Source organism: Podarcis cretensis, assembly GCF_951804945.1.
Source record: "Podarcis cretensis genome assembly, chromosome: 18".
Lineage (NCBI taxonomy): Eukaryota > Metazoa > Chordata > Lepidosauria > Squamata > Lacertidae > Podarcis > Podarcis cretensis.
Window position 1 is genome coordinate 12573590 of NC_137188.1, and position 20910 is coordinate 12594499.

Sequence of the window (20910 nt, forward strand, 5' to 3'; positions counted from 1 at the left end):
GTTAACTGACGTGTGGATTCATTTAATAATGGAAGAAACACAACCTTCTGTGAATGGGGTTGGAGATCTATAGAAATGACGGAATTAAATGTAAATAAGTAAAACCTTCGTTGAGGGAGAGACCAGCACTTTGCTCTGTAATAATGAGCCACTTTTAACATGCTCAGAGGCTCTCAGCGCAAGGGGACAGGCCCTGCCGTTGATCATACCCAACTTCCAACCCAACACTGCCAAGTTTTGACTGTATTTGCTTTAGTTTTGCTGCCAACACTTCTCCATGTTCCCTGCAGCAAGGCTCCTGTGCCTACTGTTCCAGTGAGAAAAATGCAATAGATGTCCCCCTATTGTGCATCTTTTTTTTGCGAGGTGAGAGAGGAGGAAAGACACTCAAGACAGGTCGTACTTTTGTAAAAATTTTAATAAAAAAAGTAAAAAAAAATGCAGTTTTAAGGGCAGAGGAGCCTTTTCTGGAAAAAAAAAAGTTGGCAGCCAGGTCACTTTTGCTCAGTTCCTTTTTTTCCCTTTCTCCCCGACTTCCTTCTTTAAATCCCCCTTTCCTCTTTCATACCCGTTCCCCTCTGGCCGTGATTTTACCCCATTTCCCTTATTCCAACTTTCTAACAGGCACCTTCTAAGCCACCTCATGTCCTGGAAAGACACTAAAGTGGGCGTTGAAGGACCCTTCTGGCAACGAGCATGCGCTTTGGAGCAGTCCTACATCCTCTCGGCCTTTTGCCCTTAGCTAACATGGCGCCTTTTCTAAGCTTTCCGAAGCCTCCACCCTTTATGCTTTAAGGAGCATGCGCAGTGGCTGCCCTCCGTCCCCGGAACCAGACGGCTTCAATCAAGATGGCGGCCCCCCGGGGCGCATGCGCGTCGTCGCCTCTCTCGCTCGAGCTCCTCCTATCTTGTCTTGCGAAGGGAAGGCGCGGTTTCCGGCCCGCGCGGCGCAGGCGCGTTGCGAAGCGGCGAAGCCCCCGGCCTTGCCCTCAGCCAAGATGGCGGCGGCCTGACAGAAGAAGAAGAAGAAGAAAGAGCCGGCGGCTGGCCTGGTCTCTTCGCCCCTCATGCCCCGCCGGGATGCTCCGCTCGAGCGGCTTCCTGCGAGGCGTCGACTGCCCCTTCGGCACCGCCTGCCACAGGCCCTACTGCCACTTCCGACACCCGCCCGGCCCGCCCCGCGCCCAGCAGGGCCAGGCCAGGAGAGGCGGCAGCAGCAGCAGCAGCAGCAGGAGGCCCTCCGCCTCGGCAGCGGGTGACGGCGCTCTGCCTATGCTCAGGGGCCAGGCCAGAGGGGGGAGAGGGGGGGAGGGAGGGGGGGAAGGGAGCCTTGCCCACCCGCCCTCAGGGGGGAGGGGAGGGCGCTCTGCGTATGCTCAGGAGCTCCTGCGCTCCTGTCTATCTATAGGTATATAGATATAGAGCGCTCTGCGTATGCTCAGGGGCCAGGGGAGGGGGAGGGGGGAAGGGAGGGGGGAAGGGAGCCTGGCCCACCCTCAGGGGGGAGGGGAAGGCACTCTGCATATGCTCAGGGGCCGGGCGAGGGGGGGAGGGGGAGGGGGAGGGCGAGGGGGAAGGGAGCCTGGCCCGCCCTCAGGGGGGAGGGGAAGGCACTCTGCATATGCTCAGGGGCCAGTCGAGGGGGAGGGGGGAAGGCGCTCTGCGTATGCTCAGGGGCCAGTTGAGGGGGGGAGGGGGAAGGGAGCCACGCCCGCCCTCAGGGGGGAGGGGAAGGCACTCTGCGTATGCTCAGGGGCCAGTCGAGGGGGAGGGGGGAAGGCGCTCTGCGTATGCTCAGGGGCCAGTTGAGGGGGGGAGGGGGAAGGGAGCCACGCCCGCCCTCAGGGGGGAGGGGAAGGCACTCTGCGTATGCTCAGGAGCTCCTGCGCGCCCGTCTATCTATAGGTATATAGATATAGAGCGCTCTGCGTATGCACAGGGGCCAGGGGAGGGGGAGGGGGGAAGGGAGCCTGGCCCGCCCTCAGGGGGGGAGGGGAAGGCACTCTGCGTATGCTCAGGGGCCAGTTGAGGGGGGGAGGGGGAAGGGAGCCACGCCCACCCTCAGGGGGGGGGAGGGGAAGGCACTCTGCGTATGCTCAGGAGCTCCTGCGCGCCCGTCTATCTATAGGTATATAGATATAGAGCGCTCTGCGTATGCTCAGGGGCCAGGGGAGGGGGAGGGAGGGGGGAAGGGAGCCTGGCCCGCCCTCAGGGGGGAGGGGAAGGCACTCTGCGTATGCTCAGGGGCCAGTCGAGGGGGAGGGGGAGGGAGGGGGGAAGGGAGCCTCGCCCGCCCTCAGGGGGGAGGCGCTCTGCGTATGCTCAGGGGCCGGGGGGGGGAAGGGAGCCTTGCCCACCCGCCCTCAGGGGGGAGGGGAAGGCACTCTGCGTATGCTCAGGAGCTCCTGCGCTCCCGTCTATCTATAGGTATATAGATATAGAGCGCTCTGCGTATTCTCAGGAGCTCATTATCTTTCTCTCTATCTGTTGTGCTCTGCGTATGCTCAGGGGCTATTGCACTCCTGTCTATCTATCTGTAATGAGGTATTATATCTATACCTCATTACTTTCTGTCTATCTGTTTACTGTGCTCTGTGTATGCTCAGGGGCCAGTCGAGGGGGAGGGAGGAAGGGCGCCACGCCCGCCCTCAGGGGGGACGGCACTCTGCGTATGCTCAGGGGCTCATGCGCTCCCATCTATCTATCACTAGGTATATCTATATATCATTATCTTCCTATCTATTGTGCTCTGTGTACGCCCAGGGGCTCTTGCGCTCCCATATATCTAGAGCACTCTGCGTATGCTCAGGGGCAGGGAGAGAAGGAGGGGAGGGGGGAAGGGAGCCACGCCCGCCCTCAGGAGGGAGGGGAAGGCGCTCTGCGTATGCTCAGGGGCCGGTCGAGAGGGAGGGAGGGGGGAAGGCAGCCACGCCCGCCCTCAGGGGGCAGGTGCTCTGCACATGCTCAGGGGCTCCTGCTCTCCCATATATCTATAGGTATATAGATACAGAGCACTCTGCGTATGCTCAGAGGCAGGGAGGGAGGGAGGGAAGAAGGGAGCCACACCCGCTCTCAGGAGGGAAGGCGCTCTGCCTATGCTCAGGGGCTCCTGCTCTCCCATATATCTATAGGTATATAGCTACAGAGCGCTCTGTGTACGCTCAGGAGCTCTTCCGCTCCCTATCTATCTATAATGAGGTATATATCTTTCTTTCTATCTGTCTATCTTTCTACTGTGCTCTTCATATGCTCAGGGGCCAGTCGAGAGGGAGGGAAGGGAGCCACGCCCGCCCTCAGGAGGAGAGCACTCTGCCTATGCTCAGGGGCTCCTGCGCTCCTGTTTACCTATCTATAATGAGGTATATATCTTTTGTGCTCTGGGTACGCTCAGGGGCTCTATATCTATATATCATTATCTTTCTATCTGTCTTTCTATTGTGCTCTGCGTATGCTCAGGGGCTCTGGCACTTGTATCTATGTATCTATCTATCTACAGTATAACTAGATACATCTATATATTATTATCTATATCAGTCTATCTCTCTGTCATACTCTGTGTAAGCTCAGCAGCTCTTCCACTCCCCTCTATGTATCTATCTAATCTATAACTAAATATATCGATACATCTACCTTTCTGTCTGTCTATTGTGCTGTCCATATGCTGAAAGGCACATCGGGAGGGAGGCGGGGGGAGAGGAAGACCCACCCTGCCCTCACAGAAGGGGAAGGCACTCTGCGTATTCTCAGGGACTCTTGTGCTCCTATCTATCTATCATCTACCTATCACTAGATATATCAATATTTCTCTATCTTTCTATCTATTGTGCTCTGCGTATGCTCAGGGGTTCTTTTGCTCCTGTCTGTCTATCTATCTGTTTATCCAGTGCTTTTTTCTTCTGGGGGTATGCAGGGGTACGCATACCCCTAAACATTTTGTGAATCTAAGTTTGGCCTCATTGAGGGGCAGTATTTCAAAACGAGTAGGAATATGAGAGTACAGTGGTGCCTCGCAAGACGAAATTAATCCGTTCCGCGATTCTCTTCGTCTAGCGTTTTTTTCGTCTTGCGAAGCAAGCCCATTGACAGCTTAGCGGATTAGCGCTATTAGCGGTTTAGCGGCTTTTAGCGGATCAGCTGATAAGCGGCTTAGCGGCTTAGGAAAAGGGGGGGAGGGAGGGAAAAAACCCCGCAGGAACTGGCAAGACATTTTCGTCTTGCGAAGCAAGCCCATAGGGAAATTCGTTTTGCGAAGCGCCTCCAAAACGGAAAACCCTTTCGTCTAGCGGGTTTTCCGTCTTGCGAGGCGTTCGTCTTGCGGGGAACCACTGTACCCCTAAACATTTTTTTAAAAGAAAGAAAAAACACTGGCCTTGGCAAATGAATAAGCTTAACGCTTTCAGATACTGAATCTCCCAATCTGAAAAAGCTTGGCGGGGGGCATTCGTGTTTTACCTGCACTGGGGTCTTGGGAGGCTCGTGGGAAAGTTAAACATCAGAGAACCTAACGCCCTGGAAAACTAAAAGAGGGCAGTGTCTCTTTAAAAGCCATGCGAGTTTGCAAAACTGGGACCTGCGACCAGTTTCCTCCACCCTCTGATATATCTCTGCTGCCACAGGAAGGCAGGGCAGTCATGACTGCCGACATCCTCGCCTTAAAATAAGAGTTGAAAACATGAACAAATACCTCCGTTCCTTGCTAACGCACGAGAGCCCAGGTAAATTTCTTTTTTTTATATATAAAAAAAGATTGATTCCTGCTATCCTTGGTGTTCTTTCTTTGGAGCGCCAGGTAAAAAAAGGTTGCTATTATTGGCCGCTCTCTGGAGGTGAGGCACGCAATCTTCCAGGCGTATAGCCTACAATGCTGCTGGTGAATTTTGCATGTCGGCTGTGTAACCCTTCACTCTCTGCTATTTACTTGTGAAGCATTCTTGAAATCCTTTGTTTTCATCTAAGCTTTCCTGTGCGCGCTCTCTCTCTATATATAGTAGTTGTTGTCGTTTAGTCGTATCCGCCTCTTCGTGACCCCCTGGACCAGAGCACGCCAGGCCCTTCTGTCTTCCACTGCCTCCCACAGTTTGGTCAAACTCATGCTGGTAGCTTCCAGAACACTGTCCCACCATCTCATCCTCTGTCGTCCCGTTCTCCTTGCGCCCTCCATCTTTCCCAGCATCAGGGTCTTTTCCAGGGAGTCTTCTCTTCTCCTGAGGTGGCCAAAGTCTTGGAGCCTCAGCTTCAGGATCTGTCCTTCCAGTGAGCACTCAGGGCTGATTTCCTTCAGAATGGAGAGGTTGGATCTTCTTGCAGTCCATGGGACTCTCAAGAGTCTCCTCCAGCACCAGAATTCAAAAGCATCCATTTTTTGGCGATCAGCCTTCTTTATGGTCCAGCGCATTGGGTCAAATACATGCCCACAGAGAGGGTTTTAAACTGCTGGGGGTAGGCTGCATTTGATAATTAATCCAGTGTTGACTTAAATCTCCTGGAGGTGTGTTTTTATTTAAAGTACTGAATGTTTAATGTTCCCTACTCTTAACGGCTGGATTAAGTAGCAATTGCATTGTGAAGTGCAATTTTTCACTCTTGTTGGGGTCAACTTGTACCCTTGATACCTGGAAAAGAGTATTCTTATCACCACCACCCCCCGGTTCATTTTACCTGGGTCTTAAGTGACCTTTGATCCTTACATAGTGTAATCATCAAAATTAATTTTTTGTGGGGGCAGGGAGGGGTGTGTGCTCGAAACACCATTGAAAAATCAGTCCGTTTGTTGGAAGGGAAATCAATGGGAAAGAAATTTATAGGAATTGTCCCCAAAATATTGGTTTCTTCTTCCGTGGCTCCCTCCCTTAATTCGGTTTTGGACGGGTTACTTTTAAGAGCACAAGAACCTGCCTTAAACCAGATCGAAACAGCGGAGCAGGGAGGCTCGTTCTGACGGGAGCCATGTCTTTGCAGGGTCTAGGGCAGAGATCGGGGTCCCTGAGTCATGTGGAAGAAAACTTAGTGTGCAGATCGTTGCTTGCAAAGTATGTGCTGGTGTTATCATGCTGTTTCCTCAAAGGCTTATGTAGGAAGCTTCCTTGTCAGACCGTTCATCTCTTGTTGACAGATCCTCCAGGGTTATTAATATTAAATTTGTATACTGCCCTATACCGACCGGTCTCACACAAGGGGGCCTTTTTTCCCTACCCAGAGATGCCGGGAATTGACCCCAGAACCTTCGGCATGCTGTCCCACTGAGCTACAGGCTTTCGCCTAAAGAAATGGCTTGTTTAAATATGAATATCAGAAGGTGCCTTACGCCATTGATCATCCAGCTTAGTGTTGTCTACACGGACTGGCAGCCGCTGTCCAGGTTTTCAGGCAGGAAGTCATTTTCTCCAGCCCTCCCTGGGGAATCCAGGGTTTGAACCTGGCACTTTTAAAATTTATTTTGTATATGTTGCACGTTTAACTTCTGCTGAAGAGGCAGACTTGAATTACCCAAGTCATGAAGAAAGGTGGGAGAGGAAATTAGCAAACGGCCTTTGCAGTTATCTGTTTCACCGTCTCGCTGGGACGAAGCCGCTGTTCTCCATGTCCTTCGTTAGAAAGAAGAGCTTCGTTTTTGTTTTTGCTTCTACTCGCCCTTAAATCGGGTGTTGAAATGACTCGGAGCGTTGCGTGGGGAATTGGCAAATTTTCAAACATCCGCTGTCCGTGATGGTTTCTCCCTGCTAATTATAAGACAAGTTGGGTTAAGCTTTGAGCTGCAGGTGTCCAGAAACTCGTCGCCTCATTTCTGTCTTTGCTTTCGAGACAAATTTCACAGGGGTGAAACTCTGTTTTGTATATAAAGGGGGGTGGAGGTCAAAATAGCCTTTCAGTTCCATTTTTCAGTAATGTTTCCTGAACTGCTGAAACTTATGATGGTCCCTGCCCCCCCCCCCTTTGCAGTATTCAGTGCTGGCCAACACTGCCCCCCCCCCAATCTTGCTAGACTGCAAGTCCCACAATTCCTGACCATTGGCCAGGAATTGGGAGTCCAAGCATCGTTTGGGAGGGGGAATAGAAGTTTTCCCTGTCCCTCATCTCAGGACAGGAGCATCTCTTGTAAACAGAGGCATTCTCGTGTCTTCTTAGCTTGTTTCCTGATGCTGAAGAAAGGAGATTCCGGCGGAGCATTAGGAAGAGCTTTCTGGTGGCAAGAGTGGAACGGGCTGCTTCGGAAAGTTGGAGGTTTTTAAGCTGTCCGTCACAGGGTGCTTCAGCTGTGATCCTGGCATTGCAGGCGGTTCGGCTGGATGGCCCCTGGGAGACCCCTTCCGCCTCTGCAATTCTGTGAGAGATGGGGAACCTGTGGCTTTGGGATCGAGTCCGGCCACCTCTAAAAGGCAGCACAGCGGCGTGGGGAGATCATCGGCACAACCCTGGCCTTGTTCAAAACGTCGAATGCATTTGACATTTCTGTTACGTTCTCGACGAAGAGCCGTTTCCAGGAATAGGTTGACTCCGCAAGTTTGGCCGGAGTGGCTTGTGGCGGCGGGAGATTTATATCTCTTCGTTTCTGGGGTGGCTCCTGTAAGCGAGCTTCACCAAAAGTGGGCTTATCTCTGCTCTTCAGGCGACCGGCTTAAGAAACTGATTAAAAACAGAGCCTCCTTGGGCAAGAGTTCCTTTCCTAGAAGTCTCTGCATTGGGCAATTTTTCTGAAAAGCCTTTCCCTGCCGCTTCCAGTTTGGATAAGGCAATCTTCCTCCTTTTGGTGCCTTTTTCTCAGAGATTATGCCTGCCTAGCTAAGGCAGGGCGGTTATTTCCAACTAGCAACAGCCCCCACAAAATGGGGGGAGTAGCTGTGATGAGCTCGTGTCCGCCCCTAAAACCTTTGAAGCAATCTTCTCCCTTTTCTCTAGTGCAGGAGTGTGAGGGTTGCCCAGCAGAGCAGATAGGCCTGAGATGGTGAGGACTAGCGTCTTGGCTGCTGATTACTTCATTGCCTTGCACGCAACGTGTCTCAGAGACTCAGTTTGCATACAGTCAGTTAAAACACAGCAGCCCCTGCCTAAGGTAAAGGGACCCCTAACCATTAGGTCCAGTCGTGGCCGACTCTGGGGTTGTGGCGCTCATCTTGCTTTATTGGCCGAGGGAGCTGGCGTACAGCTTCTGGGTCATGTGGCCAGCAGGACTAAGCCGCTTCTGGTGAACCAGAGCAGCGCACGGAAATGCCGTTTACCTTCCTGCTGGAGCGGTACCTATTGATCTACTTGCACTTTGAGGTGCTTTCGAACTGCTAGGTTGGCAGGAGCAGGGACTGAGCAACGGGAGCTCACCCTGTCATGGGGATTTGAACCGCTGACCTTCAGATCACCTACAGGCTTGCAGTATTTATTTTTTGTTTTGCTTTTGCCACCAGTAATACCCTGGCAGAACTCTCACCCTCTGGTCCAATACCACCTGTACTATATTGCTCTGAAAAACCAATTAAAAAACGTGATCATGCCCTGCTTTTTAAATTAAAAGATACATAATATGTACTGGCTTGGCAGCAGTTGCTCTCCGGCAGTGTTTGAAATTCACCAGGCCCCAGGCTCCTTTTGGACGCGGGTGGCGCTGTGGGTTAAACCACAGAGCCTAGGACTTGCCGATCAGAAGGTCGGCGGTTCAAATCCCCGCGACTGGGTGAGCTCCCGTTGCTCGGTCCCTGCTCCTGCCAACCTAGCAGTTCAAAAGCACCTCAAAGTGCAAGTAGATAAATAGGTACTGCTCCGGTGGGAAGGTAAACGGCGTTTCCGTGCGCTGCTCTGGTTCGCCAGAAGCGGCTTAGTCCTGCTGGCCACATGACCCGGAAGATGTACACCAGTCAGTAAAGTGAGATGAGCGCCGCAACCCCAGAGTTGGTCACGACTGGACCTAATGGTCAGGGGTCCCTTTACCTTTACCTTTTATGGGCCAATTGCGGCCAAGTGAAGATGCCTGGGGATCATTGGATCTTGACTGTTTTCACACACGAACACCCCATCCTGTAGAATTCTGCCAGTTATATTTTACCTGCACAATCAGAATGAATCTCAGGAACCAAAATGCTTTTTCTGGGCAGCCTGAGCAGGAGCAGCGAACTGCGTTACAGCGAATTGTTGTCGCTTGTCTTCGCTTCCTCCCTTCTCACAGTTGTGCGGAATATCCCTATTTTATGAATGGTCCGTGTCACCATTAAGAAAAAGGTGGGAATAGGCCAATATAGATGTTTACTGTCCCTGGATCAAGGGACTTTCCTTCTTAAAGTTCTCAGAGCTCTTAAACTAGCTCAGGGTTGTCCTCTGAACTAACCAGATGGAAATCAATCAAAGTCTGTCCGGCTTTTGAGCTGTCTCGCCCCCAAACGACATTCCATTTTGGCCACTATAACCTTGGTTTAAGGAGTCATTTGGCACCTAGCTGATATATACAGTGGTACCTCGGGTTACAGATGCTTCAGGTTACAGACGCTTCAGGTTACAGACTCCGCTAACCCAGAAATAGTACCTCAGGTTAAGAACTTTGCTTCAGGATGAGAGCAGAAATTGTGTGGCGGCGGCAGCGGGAGGCCCCATTAGCTAAAGTGGTGCTTCAGGATAAGAGCAGTTTCAGGTTAAGAACGGACTTCCGGAACGAATTAAGTACTTAACCTGAGGTGCCACTGTATTTGAGTTTTTAACACTGGGTCAACAGTTGATGCATCACTGATGCAGCCTGGTGGATTTTACGTTTATTTTAAAAATTAGATGGGAATTATCAGAGAGATGCTAAGTCATAACATTTCCCTTTCTCTTTCCCCCCCGCAGGGTGCGGCTATGACCCTTACAACCCGGAGCTTCCCAAGCCCGTGTCGCAGAGCCGCAATGGCTCCTTGGAGGAGATTGCCGAGGCGGCGCCAGGCATCCTGGAACTCGAGCTGGTCAACAAGGCCATTGAGGCCGTCAAGAACGAAGTCGAGCGCGAGCAAAAGAAGTACGAGGAGCTCTTGGGGACGGCGAAGGAGTACAGCTCTTCCGAGCCCCCTTCGCTCGTCTCCAAGGCCTCTGGGTCTGCAGCACCCAAGTCATTCACTGCCTTGGAATATAACCCTGGGGGCTACAGCGCGGGTGGCAGTGCCGACTACAATCCCACCCCCCTTGCGGTGGCCGCTCCTAGCCGCTCCACTAAGTACACTTTGGATTCCTTTGACAAGGCAAAAGGCAAGGGCAGCTCGCTGGAGTACGTACCCACGGTGGTCACCCAGCCCAAGAAGTACAGTTGTACCCTCGCCAAAAGCAAATACACCCTCGACAACTCCAAGCCATCCACGGACTTGGAGTATGACCCTCTTTCGAATTACTCCGCCCGGCTCCTGTGCAAAGCCAAGGAGCAGAGAGGGGCCAAGAGGAAAAGGGAGGCCGACCCAGAGGAGGGGTATTCGCCTTCTCCCAAGAAGCACTGCGACGCAGGGAGCGGCCCCGAGCCGGACGCCAGGTTCTCCGACTCGGAAGAGGAGCGTGAAGCGGCTCCCGTCTTCCCTTCGAAACCGAAAGGGGGACCGGGAAGCAAGCCCACAGACGGGAAGGGGTCCCCGCGGGCCGATTCCTGTTCTCGGCAAATGAAGGAGACGGCGGTGCAGTACGATATGGGGGACATCGAGGGCGGCGTCAAGGACTCGCCGGAGGAGGGCGAAAGGTTGGCCAAGGTGCCCCCCAAAAGGGACACGAGCGAGGGCAAGGGGGGCCCGAAGGAGAAGGTGAAAAAGAAGTCCATCGGCGGCCACGCGGCGGATGGCAAGAGGGAGCGTGGCAAGGTTGCGGACAAGGAGAAGGCGGAAGCAAAGGCTCAGCGCAGGAACGGAGAGAGGAGTAAGGAGAAGCGCGGCAAGCCCCATGCCGACGGGCACTCGAGGAAGCAGGAGGAGCCCCCCAAGGCTGCAAAAGCGGGGAGCTCTGGCACGTGCAAGAAGGTCCCACAAGGACCCAGAGCAGAGAAGATAGTGGGTAGCCTGAAGAAAGACGGCAAACTGAACCAGCCCGGGGGTTTGAGACCCAAGGCTGAGGCTTCGCAGGCCGAACGTAAAGGCAAGCAGGGGAAGCGTCCCGCCTCAAAGGGTCCCACGGAGAGCCCCGGAGCAAAGTGCAAGGCGAAACGGCGGGCTCTGAGCCACGCTGACCTCTTCGGGGATGAGAGCGGGGACGAGGGGCAAGCGGGGCAGCCTCACCCCGTGGCCTTCCCGGACGTGAGCTCGGATTCGGACCGAGATGACGGTTGCTGCTTCCTTCCGCCCCAGGACAACGGGGTGGCGAAGCGCCCTAAGGCGCCCAAAGCTGCTCCTCCTTCCTCCTCCTCGTCTTCCTCTTCCGATGAGCTCGACTATTCGGTCCTGGAGAGGGACGTAGACTTCGAGTCCGACCCCATGGAGGAGTGCCTTCGGATTTTTAACGAGTCGACCGACGTCAAGACGGAAGACAAAGGCAGGCTGGGGAAGCAGGTGAGAGGTTTGGGGGCAGGTAGGTTGAGAAAGGGATGTGGGTGGCGCTGTGGGTTAAACCACTGACCCTAGGACTTGCCGATCAGAAGGTTGGCGGTTCGAATCCCCGCAATGACGGGGTGAGCTCCTGTTGCTCGGTCCCTGCTCCTGCCCACCTAGCAGTTCAAAAGCACGAAGTGCAAGTAGACAAATAGGTACCGCTCTGGCGGGAAGGTAAACGGCGTTTCCGTGCGCTGCTTTGGTTCGCCAGAAGCGGCTTAGTCCTGCTGGCCACATGACCCGGAAGCTGTACGCCAGCTCCCTCGCCCAGTAAAGCGAGATGAGCGCCACAACCCCAGAGTCGGCCACGACTGGACCTAACGGTCAGGGGTCCCTTTACCTTTACCTTTAGGTTGGGAAGAAAGCCCCTCTGGCTCCGCTCCAACTTAACCCAGGTGAGGCTGCTTTGGGGGGGGGTCGCACTCCCTTAATTCTTTTGAGTTTAGCTATTCCGAGTGAAACGTAAAAACGGGAGGTGTTTCTGTGGCCAACACCCACCCTTTCATAGAATCGGAATCTCATAATTTTTTAGAGTTAGAACGGGTCACCAGGGTCACCTAGCCAAATCCTCTGCAATGCTGGAATCTTTCGGCCAAGGTGGGATTCAAACTCATTACCCTGGGGTTAAGAGTCTTGTGTTGTGCTGCCTGAGCTACCCACAGCCTTTTCGAGGCTAAGGGTGATTTATCGCACAAATAAAAGTAACTCAGTGGCACTGAGCATCAGGGTGGATTTGATTTAAATCACCATTTAAATCACTAGTCAGTAAGACTTGATTTAGATCTTTTTTAACAGAGAGACTCATTCTTGCTGGTACCATCTTAATATTTACAACACGATGAAGGCTTCATTTTTGGAATAGTAAATTTTCAGAGTCGTTTTTACAGTTACATCAAAAATTACCGATTTGGTTCTACTGTTAGAAATGCATAGACCAACAATTATGAAATTATGGTGAGGTTTAATAAGTTAACTGATTATATTTGGACAACTTTTCTGCTGTGTTTTATTGGGACGAGAAAAACAACCATTTCCTTAATAACAGTTTAAACAATTTATTTAACTAAGACGGTAACATCGTATCCATGTTTGTTAACTGATGTGGCTAAACAAAAAAAAAAAAAAAAAACTTAGACTGAGTTTCAGCACACATGAAAAACTTAAAGACAAATCCTTATTTCCTGATGAATAGCCTGTGGAGTATAATGTAACTTAAATGGAAAATCTTTTGAAATAGTTTTTTAAAAAATAAAAAAAATCTTATTATTTTTTTTTTAAATCTGATTTAAACTTTTAAAAACCATTGATTTTTATCCACCCTGCTGAGCATCATGTAAAATGAGGACAGGGAATCTGGGAGGCCTTCCAGATTTTTGCTGGACTCCCGCCGTCCCTCACTCTTGGTTGGTGGGCCTGCTGGGAGTTGTAGTCCGGCAGGAACCTGAAGGCTCCCTCAGGTCCGCCGTCCTTAATCTAAGAAGCAGCTTACAAGAGGAGGGAGGGTGCCTCTGTTTAGAACAGGGTTTCCCAAGCTTGGTTCTCTGGCTGCTTTGGGACTGCAACTCCCCTCACCCCTAGCTAGCAGGACCTATGCTCAGGGATGATGGGAACTGTAGTCCAAAAGCAGCCGGAGACCCCGGTTTGGGAAACCCTGGTTTAAGAAGGCACGTTGTCTCCTGAGAGCGGCGAATGCCTCTTCTACTGCGAGTTAGTTTCAGGACACGGTTTGTGATCAGGTGTTTCTGGATCACAACTCCCATCGCCTCTGACCGCGATGGCCAATGGGAGCCGGAGTCTTAAGAGCACTTGGAGGCTCCCCCCATCGCTGACGAAAGCCTGTAACTGCAGGCCAGAAGGCTGCGAGGCGAGGGCTATCCTTCCCGGCAGGGCTTTCTGAGAAAGCAGCTTCCATTTTGTCACGCAAGGGCAGGGGTAGGCAGCCTAAGGCCCGGGGGCCAGATGTGGCCCAGTCGCTTTCTAAATCAGGCCCTCGGACGGTCTGGGAACCAGCGTGTTTTTACACAAGTGGAATGTGTCCTTTTATTTAAAACGCACCTCTGGGTTATTTGTGGGGCATAGGAATTCGTTCAGTTACTCCCCCCCCCCCAAAAAAAAATACAGTGGTAACTCAGGTTACATACGCTTCAGGTTACAGACTCCACTAACTCAGAAATAGTGCTTCAGGTTAAGAACTTTGCTTCAGGATGAGAACAGAAATCGCACAGAAGCCCCATTAGCTAAAGTGGTGCTTCAGGTTAAGAACAGTTACAGGTTAAGTACGGACCTCCGGAACGTATTAAGTACTTAACCCGAGGTACCACTGTATAGTCCGGCCCCCCACATGGTCTGAGGCAGTGTTTCCCAACCTTGGGCCTCCAGCTGTTTTTGAACTACAATTCCCATCATCCCTGACCACTGGTCTTGCTAGCTAGGGATGATGGGAGTTGTAGTCCAAAAACTGCTGGAGGCCCAAGGCTGGGAAAAAATGGTCTGAGGGACGGTAGACCAGCCCACGGCTGGAAAAGGTTGCTGACCCCTGTCCAATTGCTTCTACGCAGTGACTTCCCTCCCCACAAATCTTCTTTGTTTCGCTTTCGCTTCTGTTTCGCGGTTCCTGTTACTGTAAGGCTGTGCTCTTTTCCCACCCTCCTTCCCAGCAAAATATGCAAACGGTGGTGTTTGGTTAACCCTCTCTCTTTTTATCCCCTGCCTGCCTCCCTCTCTCTCCCCCCCCCCCCGCCAGCCGCTGAAAGAGGAAGGGGCCGAGGAAAAGCCGGCCGAAGACTGTCTAATCACGCTCTTTCCCGGCCAGAAGCGGAGGATCTCACACGCGACAAAGCCAGGGAACGTAAGTTGATAGCAGGGGAGATCGAGAGCATCAGAAAACCCTTAGCAGCAGCTGGATCATGCCCAAAGATGCCGTTTTGCCGCATTGGCCTGAATATAAACCTCACTCTTCCCGCCCCCTCCAAATTCCGAACGCAAAAAGTCGAAGCTTAAATCCACCGCCTTACGAAAACGGGCTTTTACGATACCGGTGCTGAAATAGACATACGTTTTGGAATTATAGATTTTCAGAGTAGTTTTTACGGTTATATCAAGAATTACTGATTTGATTATACTGTTAGAAATACAGATCATTATGAAATTGTTGTGAGGTTTTTCTAAGTTAACTGCTTATATTTGCGCAACTTTTCTGCTGTTCCTTATTGCAAGGAGACAAATGGATCATTTCCTTAGCAACAAGTTGAACAATTCACTTAACTAAGACAGTAACATCGTAGCGTATGTATCCATGTTTGTTAGCTGATGTGGTTAAACAATTAAAAACAAAGCAAAAAGCTTAGACGGAGTTTTAGCACACATGAAAAATGGAAAACAAATCCTTATTTCCTTATTGGACTAAAATAGCAAATCTTTAGAAAGATTTTTCCTCCAAAAGCATTTTATTTTAAAAATCCGATCTAAATTTTTAAATGATTAAAAAAATCTGATTTTTCTTTTCTTTTAAAAAAACAACAGCATTGATTTTTCTCCACCCTGGTCTGAATATTCAGATTTGCTGGGGTTCTGAATGTCGTCATCGGGTCTCAGACTCCCGTCAGCCTCAAGGCAGCACAGCCCAATGGTCACAGACAACGAGAGAGTCCAGCAATGTGCAGAAGGCCGTAGGTTCCCTTCCTGAGAGAGAGGAACACCTCTTCTTAGATCAGGGGTGGGCAGCAAACCGTTGGCCCTCCAGATGTCTTTGGACTCCAACTCCCATCAGCCCCCAGCGGCCAGGGATGCTGGGATTTGTGCTCCAACAACACCTGGGCAACCCTCTCCGCTGTGGAATCTCCATCTGTGTTCTCCTCCCTCCCCGGTTTCTTTTTTACTGGAATTTTCCGCTCTGGAGGGCTTTGTTTTTCACCCCTTGAAACGAAAGCAGAGAGCTCTTAATGGCTCAATGTTTGCGAGGTGTGTGCTGACCCCTTTTTCTCCCTGCCTTGCCGCGAAAGCTTTGTTTTGACAAGTAAGGTCTGTGGTCAGCACAAATAACGTCTTGTGCTTTTCGCCCAACCATCCATTAGTCCCCCACCCCCAATCTAACGGAGAGATAAGGGACATGGGTGAAACGAGCTGGAAACGGCGAAGCTCAAACATTTCGCTGTTTCTTAGCACCGCTGTACCTGGACTACCTTACAATGGGTTTGAGGCCGTGGGGAGAGAACAAAGGTGGCCTTGCTACGTACTGGGTGTAGCCCATGTGGCGCTTGCCGGATCGCGTCCCACTACAAACAGGGGTCAGCAAGCTTTTTCAGCTGTGGGCCGGTCCACCATCCCTCATGTGATCACGCGTAGGGGTGATTAATAATAATGATGATGATAATAATAATAATTTTTATTTATACCCCGCCCTCCCCAGCCAAGGCCGGGCTCAGGGCGACTAACAAGCAATAATAAAAACAAGTTGAATGAATACAACTTAAAAATAAGATTAAAATACAACATTAAAGTATCTCCGTGGGGCAGACCGGGAGAGGCGGTCCTGTAGGTACAAGGGTCCTAGGCCATGAAGGGCTTTAAAGGTCAAAACCTGCACCTTAAATCTGACCCTGTACTCCACCGGGAGCCAGTGCAGCTGGAAAAGCACTGGGTGAAAATGCTCCCATGGCAGAGACCCTGTGAGGAGCCTCGCTGCTGCATTCTGCACCCGCTGGAGTTTCTGGGACAGCTTCAAGGGCAGCCCCGCGTAGAGTGAATTACAGTAGTCAAGCCCTGGAGGTGACCGTCGCATGGATCACTGTGGATCATTAAGTGGGTGGGGCTGACCTTCCTGCTTCTTCCTTTATAATTGGCTCAAACTCTGGCCTCGGGTTCCCACCACGTCTTGTCGCTGCCAACCAACCCCCTTCTTCTCCGCGCAGGCTGAGACCCCGACCAAGCCCGTCTTCCGCCCGTACCGGCCCCCGACGGCTCAAGAGGTGTGCTACCAGCGGATCCAGCTGGCCCAGAAGCAGGCGGCCCAGCTGGCCCGGCAGCTGCCCCCCACGCGGCCGTCTCCGGCACCCCCGAGACCCTCCGTGGCGATGCACAAAGGGGAGAAGAAGCGGATTGCTCATGTGCCCAACCCAGCTCTTCCTGCAGTGTCCAAGTGCGGTAAGCTTCTCTGCTACAAGGGGTGGGGATCTTCCTTTCTGAGTGACAGGCCTATTTCAACATCTGGTAGAGCATGGCGTTTTGTTTTTTGTTTGTGTAATGGTCACACGTCTTTTGGGAGGACACCCCCATGTTAAGATTCGCAGTGATGGCGACTGTTCTGTATTTCCTTAAGAAAATGCGGAGTGCCCTTCAGGGTTAAAGAAAGAGAAGAATGGTGGAAAAAGTATAAAGATAGAGGTAATCTACATTAAGGTAAAGGGACCCCTGACCATCAGGTCCAGTCGTGGCCGACTCTGGGGTTGCAGCGCTCATCTCGCTTTATTGGCCGAGGGAGCCGGCGTACAGCTTCCGGGTCATGTGGCCTGCAGGACTAAGAACCAGAGCAGCGCACAGAAACGCTGTTTACCTTTGCTGTGGGTTAAACCACAGAGCCTAGGGACTTGCCCATCAGAAGGTTGGCGGTTCAAATCCCTGCGACGGGGTGAGCTCCCGTTGCTCGGTCCCTGCTCCTGCCAACAAATCTACATTAGACACAACAATTTAGAAAGAGTAAAAATTTTGATGTCTTAGAACAAAGGAAGGAAGTCAATATGTGTATACGTACTTAACAATCAGAATGATGATACAGTTTTATTTGTAGATGTGCGTTTTTCTTTTTTGTTTTGTTTCCCCCCCTCATGTTTTGTTTTGCTTGTTTGTACTGTTTTATTTTGGCTTCAATGTTTGTAATTTTTGTTGTAACTTTGCTTGTGGGTTAAACCACAGAGCCTAGGGCTTGCTGATCAGAAGGTTGGTGGTTCGAATCCCCGCGATGGACGGGGTGAGCTCCCGTTGCTCGGTCCCTGCTCCTGCCCACCTAGCAGTTTGAAAGCACGTCAGAGTGCAAGTAGATAAATAGGTACCACTCCGGCGGGAAGGTAGACGGCGTTTCCGTGAGCTTCTCTGGTTCGCCAGAAGCAGCTTAGTCATGCTGGCCACATGACCCGGAAGCTGTACGCCGGCTCCCTCGGCCTGTAAAGCGAGATGAGCGCCGCAACCCCAGAGTCAGCCACGACTGGACCTAATGGTCAGGGGTCCCGTTACCTTTTACCTAACACATGTTTTGGGAGGACACTCCCATCTTAAGATTCAAAGTGATTGCAACTGTTCCGTTTCCTTAAGAAAATGCGGAGTGCCCTGATGGGATCTGCAGGGATCCACTCTAGCTCCACTCTGCCCACCTCAGCCCTGATCTCTCCCAATTGCTCACCCAATAATCGTCCCACTGATGCCAACAATCAGTGGGGTTTTCCGCAGTCCCTTTGCCACGTTGGGTTCTGTCCGTCTTCCCCCTTATCTTGCGCCAGTTTAAATAAACATTGCATTCCATTCCCATGCTGTTTCCAGTTTCACTTTTACAGCTGACGCCACACGGATAGGACAGAGAGGTAAGAGTAATATAAAACGATTATTATTATTATTTTTTAAGAAGCAGGAGCGACCTCATCCGTGGTGTGAACTTTTGTTAATTACAGAGAAACAGGATAAGCTTTTTTTTTGCTTTGTTTTTCCTTGCCTGTTAAAATTAACGCCTCTTCTTTACGCCAGCAGCCAATTTGCGTTGCGGGTGAGAATTACTGTATTTTTTGCTCTATAAGACTCACTTTTCCCCTCCTAAAAAGTAAGGGGAAATGTGTGTGCGTCTTATGGAGCGAATGCAGGCTGCGCAGCTATCCCAGAAGCCAGAACAGCAAGAGGGATTGCTGCTTTCACCGCGCTGCGATCCCTCTTGCTGTTCTGGCTTCTGAGATTCAGAATATTTTTTTTCTTGTTTTCCTCCTCCAAAAACTAGGTGCATCTTGTGGTCTGGTGCGTTTTATAGGTGAAAAATACGGTAATCTGCAGGGATATCGTTTCAGTTGTAATTAGTTCCAGTCTCAAAAAAGAGTTAAAAGTAGGTAGGTTTTGCTGACCTGATGCCCTAAGGGGGCGAACCTTGAGGGTTATTATGCAGTGTCTGCCCACGATGGCAGTCACTCTCACTACGAGATAGTCCTCCGTATCCGAAAACAGCTTCTGCCTCCGGTGTGACGAACGGCTCCTTCAGAGCATAGGAGGCAAATCCCATTTAATCTCCCTGTCTGCACAGGGAGAGAGTATGTCACCAGGATCTTCGCCCTGGGTATCATAAATCGCTGCGTAGTTATCTCTCTCGGCATGGCAGCGCGCTTCTAGTCCCCGAAGGAGACATTATGGAAGTTTCTAAAATTGCAGGGGGGGGGGGGGATGCATAGAGAAAAGTTTTGTGTTCCTCTCTCATTTTTTATTATTATTTGATTTTAAAAAGTATAATCATAAAACAACAAAAAATTCAAGATCCAACTATCGAGATTGCTCTGAATCTCCTGACTTCCCTGGGTCCTAATGATAATATTTACAACTTCATATCAACACTTGCCCAAATTTTTATCCTTCCAAATTATCCATACTTTACAAGTGTGGTTAAAATCCTGCCCATGTTTTAACCCAGGGGTGGGCAAACTAAGGCCCAATCGACTTCTCAATCCGGCCCGTGGTCGATCCAGGAATCAGCATGTTTTTACATGAGTAGAATGTGCCCTTTGATTTAGAATGCATCTCTGGGTTATTTGTGGGGCATAGGAATTCGTTCATTTTCCACCTCAAAAATATAGTCCGGCCCACCACATGGTCTGAAGGACGGTGGACCGACCCACAGCTACCGATGGATTGATTGATTGATTGATTGTGTGACTGCGGTCTACTGTTTATTGCTTTCATTTTATGGATTAGTGGCCTGGTTAGATAGTAAAATTCGTGTTAAATTGCTGTTTTAGGGGTTATTTTTAAAAGTCTGGAATGGATTAATCCATTTTGCATTACTTTCAACTGGAAAGCGAGTTTGGTTTTGGAACACCTTGGTTTTTGCGGAACGGATTAAGTTTGAGAACCAAGGTACCACTGTATGGGTTTAGCTCTAGATGTTGCCCTGTTAGGTTTATCGTGTTTTCTGCTTGCTTGTCCCCCAGCCCTAGGAGGCCTCAAGAAAACCGCTCTGCCTGGGAGCACAGCGTCTTCCAATGGGGCCGAAGCCCTATCCCTGAAAGCCCGCACGCTTGCTGGGATGGCGTCCAAGACGACCAACACGAACGTCCCCAAAAGGATAGCCCACGCTCCCACACTGCAGGTACAGATTCTCTCCACTGCCTGCCCACCCCAGAATTGCTTCACAAGGGAGCACGCAGAATGTGGAGGGCGGACTGTTTTCTGTGTCTTGCCCGGGCTTCTGTCAGAGATGGGTTGTGAAATGCGCTGGGCTGCATAGAATTGTAGATAGGCATCGTTGGAAGTAGTGAGGTGATAATAGGGCTTTCTAGATGAGCACCAGGACTTTGAATTATGCTTGGAAACGTACTGCAAGCCAGTGGAGATCCTTTAGGACCAGTGTTATATGGTTCCAGCGGCCACTCCCAGTCACCAGTTCAGCTGCTGCATTCTGGATTAATTGCAGTTTTCGGGTCACCTTCAAAGGTGGCCCCACGTAGAGCGCATGGCAGTAGTCCAAGCGGGAGATAACCAGAGCATGCACCACTCTGGCCAGACAGTCTGCAGGCAGGGAGGGTCTCAGATGGAGCTGGGAGACAGCTGCCCTGGACACAGAACTGACCTGCACCTCCATGGACAGCTGGGAGTCCAAAATGACTCCCAGGCTGTGCGACCTCTGCCTAGCTCCTAAAAGTCAGGTAGTTGTTTATCTCCTTGACATCTGAAGGGAGGGCGTTCCACAGGGCGGGCGCCACCACTGAGAAGGCCCTCTGCCTGGTTCCCTGTAACCTCACTTCTTGCAGGGAGGGGACCGTCAGAAGGCCCTCGGAGCTGGACCCTGGTGTCCGAGCTGAACGATGGGGATGGAGACGCTCCTTAGGTCAGGAGAGGGACTGTCTGGCAGGGCTTTCTGAGGTTTCCAAACCACAGTCCCCATTCTCACCTCACCGTTGGCCAGGCTGGAGCCTAGAAGGCAGCTGTTTTTTGAAACCCGGTTGGAAATCACTTTAGCCCTTGTGCGGCAAAGTCCAGTATCTCAACCGTGCCTGTGTGCCTTAATAATAATAATGATAATAATAATAATAATAATAATAATAATAATAATAATAATAATAATTTATTTATTTATACATACATACATACATACATACATACCCCGCCCATCTGGCTGGGTTTCCCCAGCCACTCTATTTGTTTAATAACCTATTCAACA

The 20910-nt window shown here is 50.9% G+C and overlaps 1 protein-coding gene across 2 annotated transcripts in view; it reads left to right on the forward strand.

Annotated features, from left to right (window-relative positions):
* Positions 1–960: 960 nt before the first annotated feature.
* REXO1 (RNA exonuclease 1 homolog) overlaps positions 961–20910 on the forward strand; it is a 36619-nt gene continuing 16669 nt past the window's right edge. The window contains exons 1-5 of one of the 2 annotated variants that reach the window (XM_079960457.1): positions 961–1255; positions 9805–11471; positions 14254–14358; positions 16421–16652; positions 19682–19839. In XM_079960457.1, the coding sequence (XP_079816583.1) occupies positions 1081–1255; positions 9805–11471; positions 14254–14358; positions 16421–16652; positions 19682–19839 (2337 nt within the window). In that variant the 5' untranslated portion in view covers positions 961–1080. Of the gene's footprint in view, positions 1256–4657; positions 4716–9804; positions 11472–14253; positions 14359–16420; positions 16653–19681; positions 19840–20910 lie in introns of those variants that run through there. The other variant, XM_079960458.1, reaches the window with a different exon arrangement.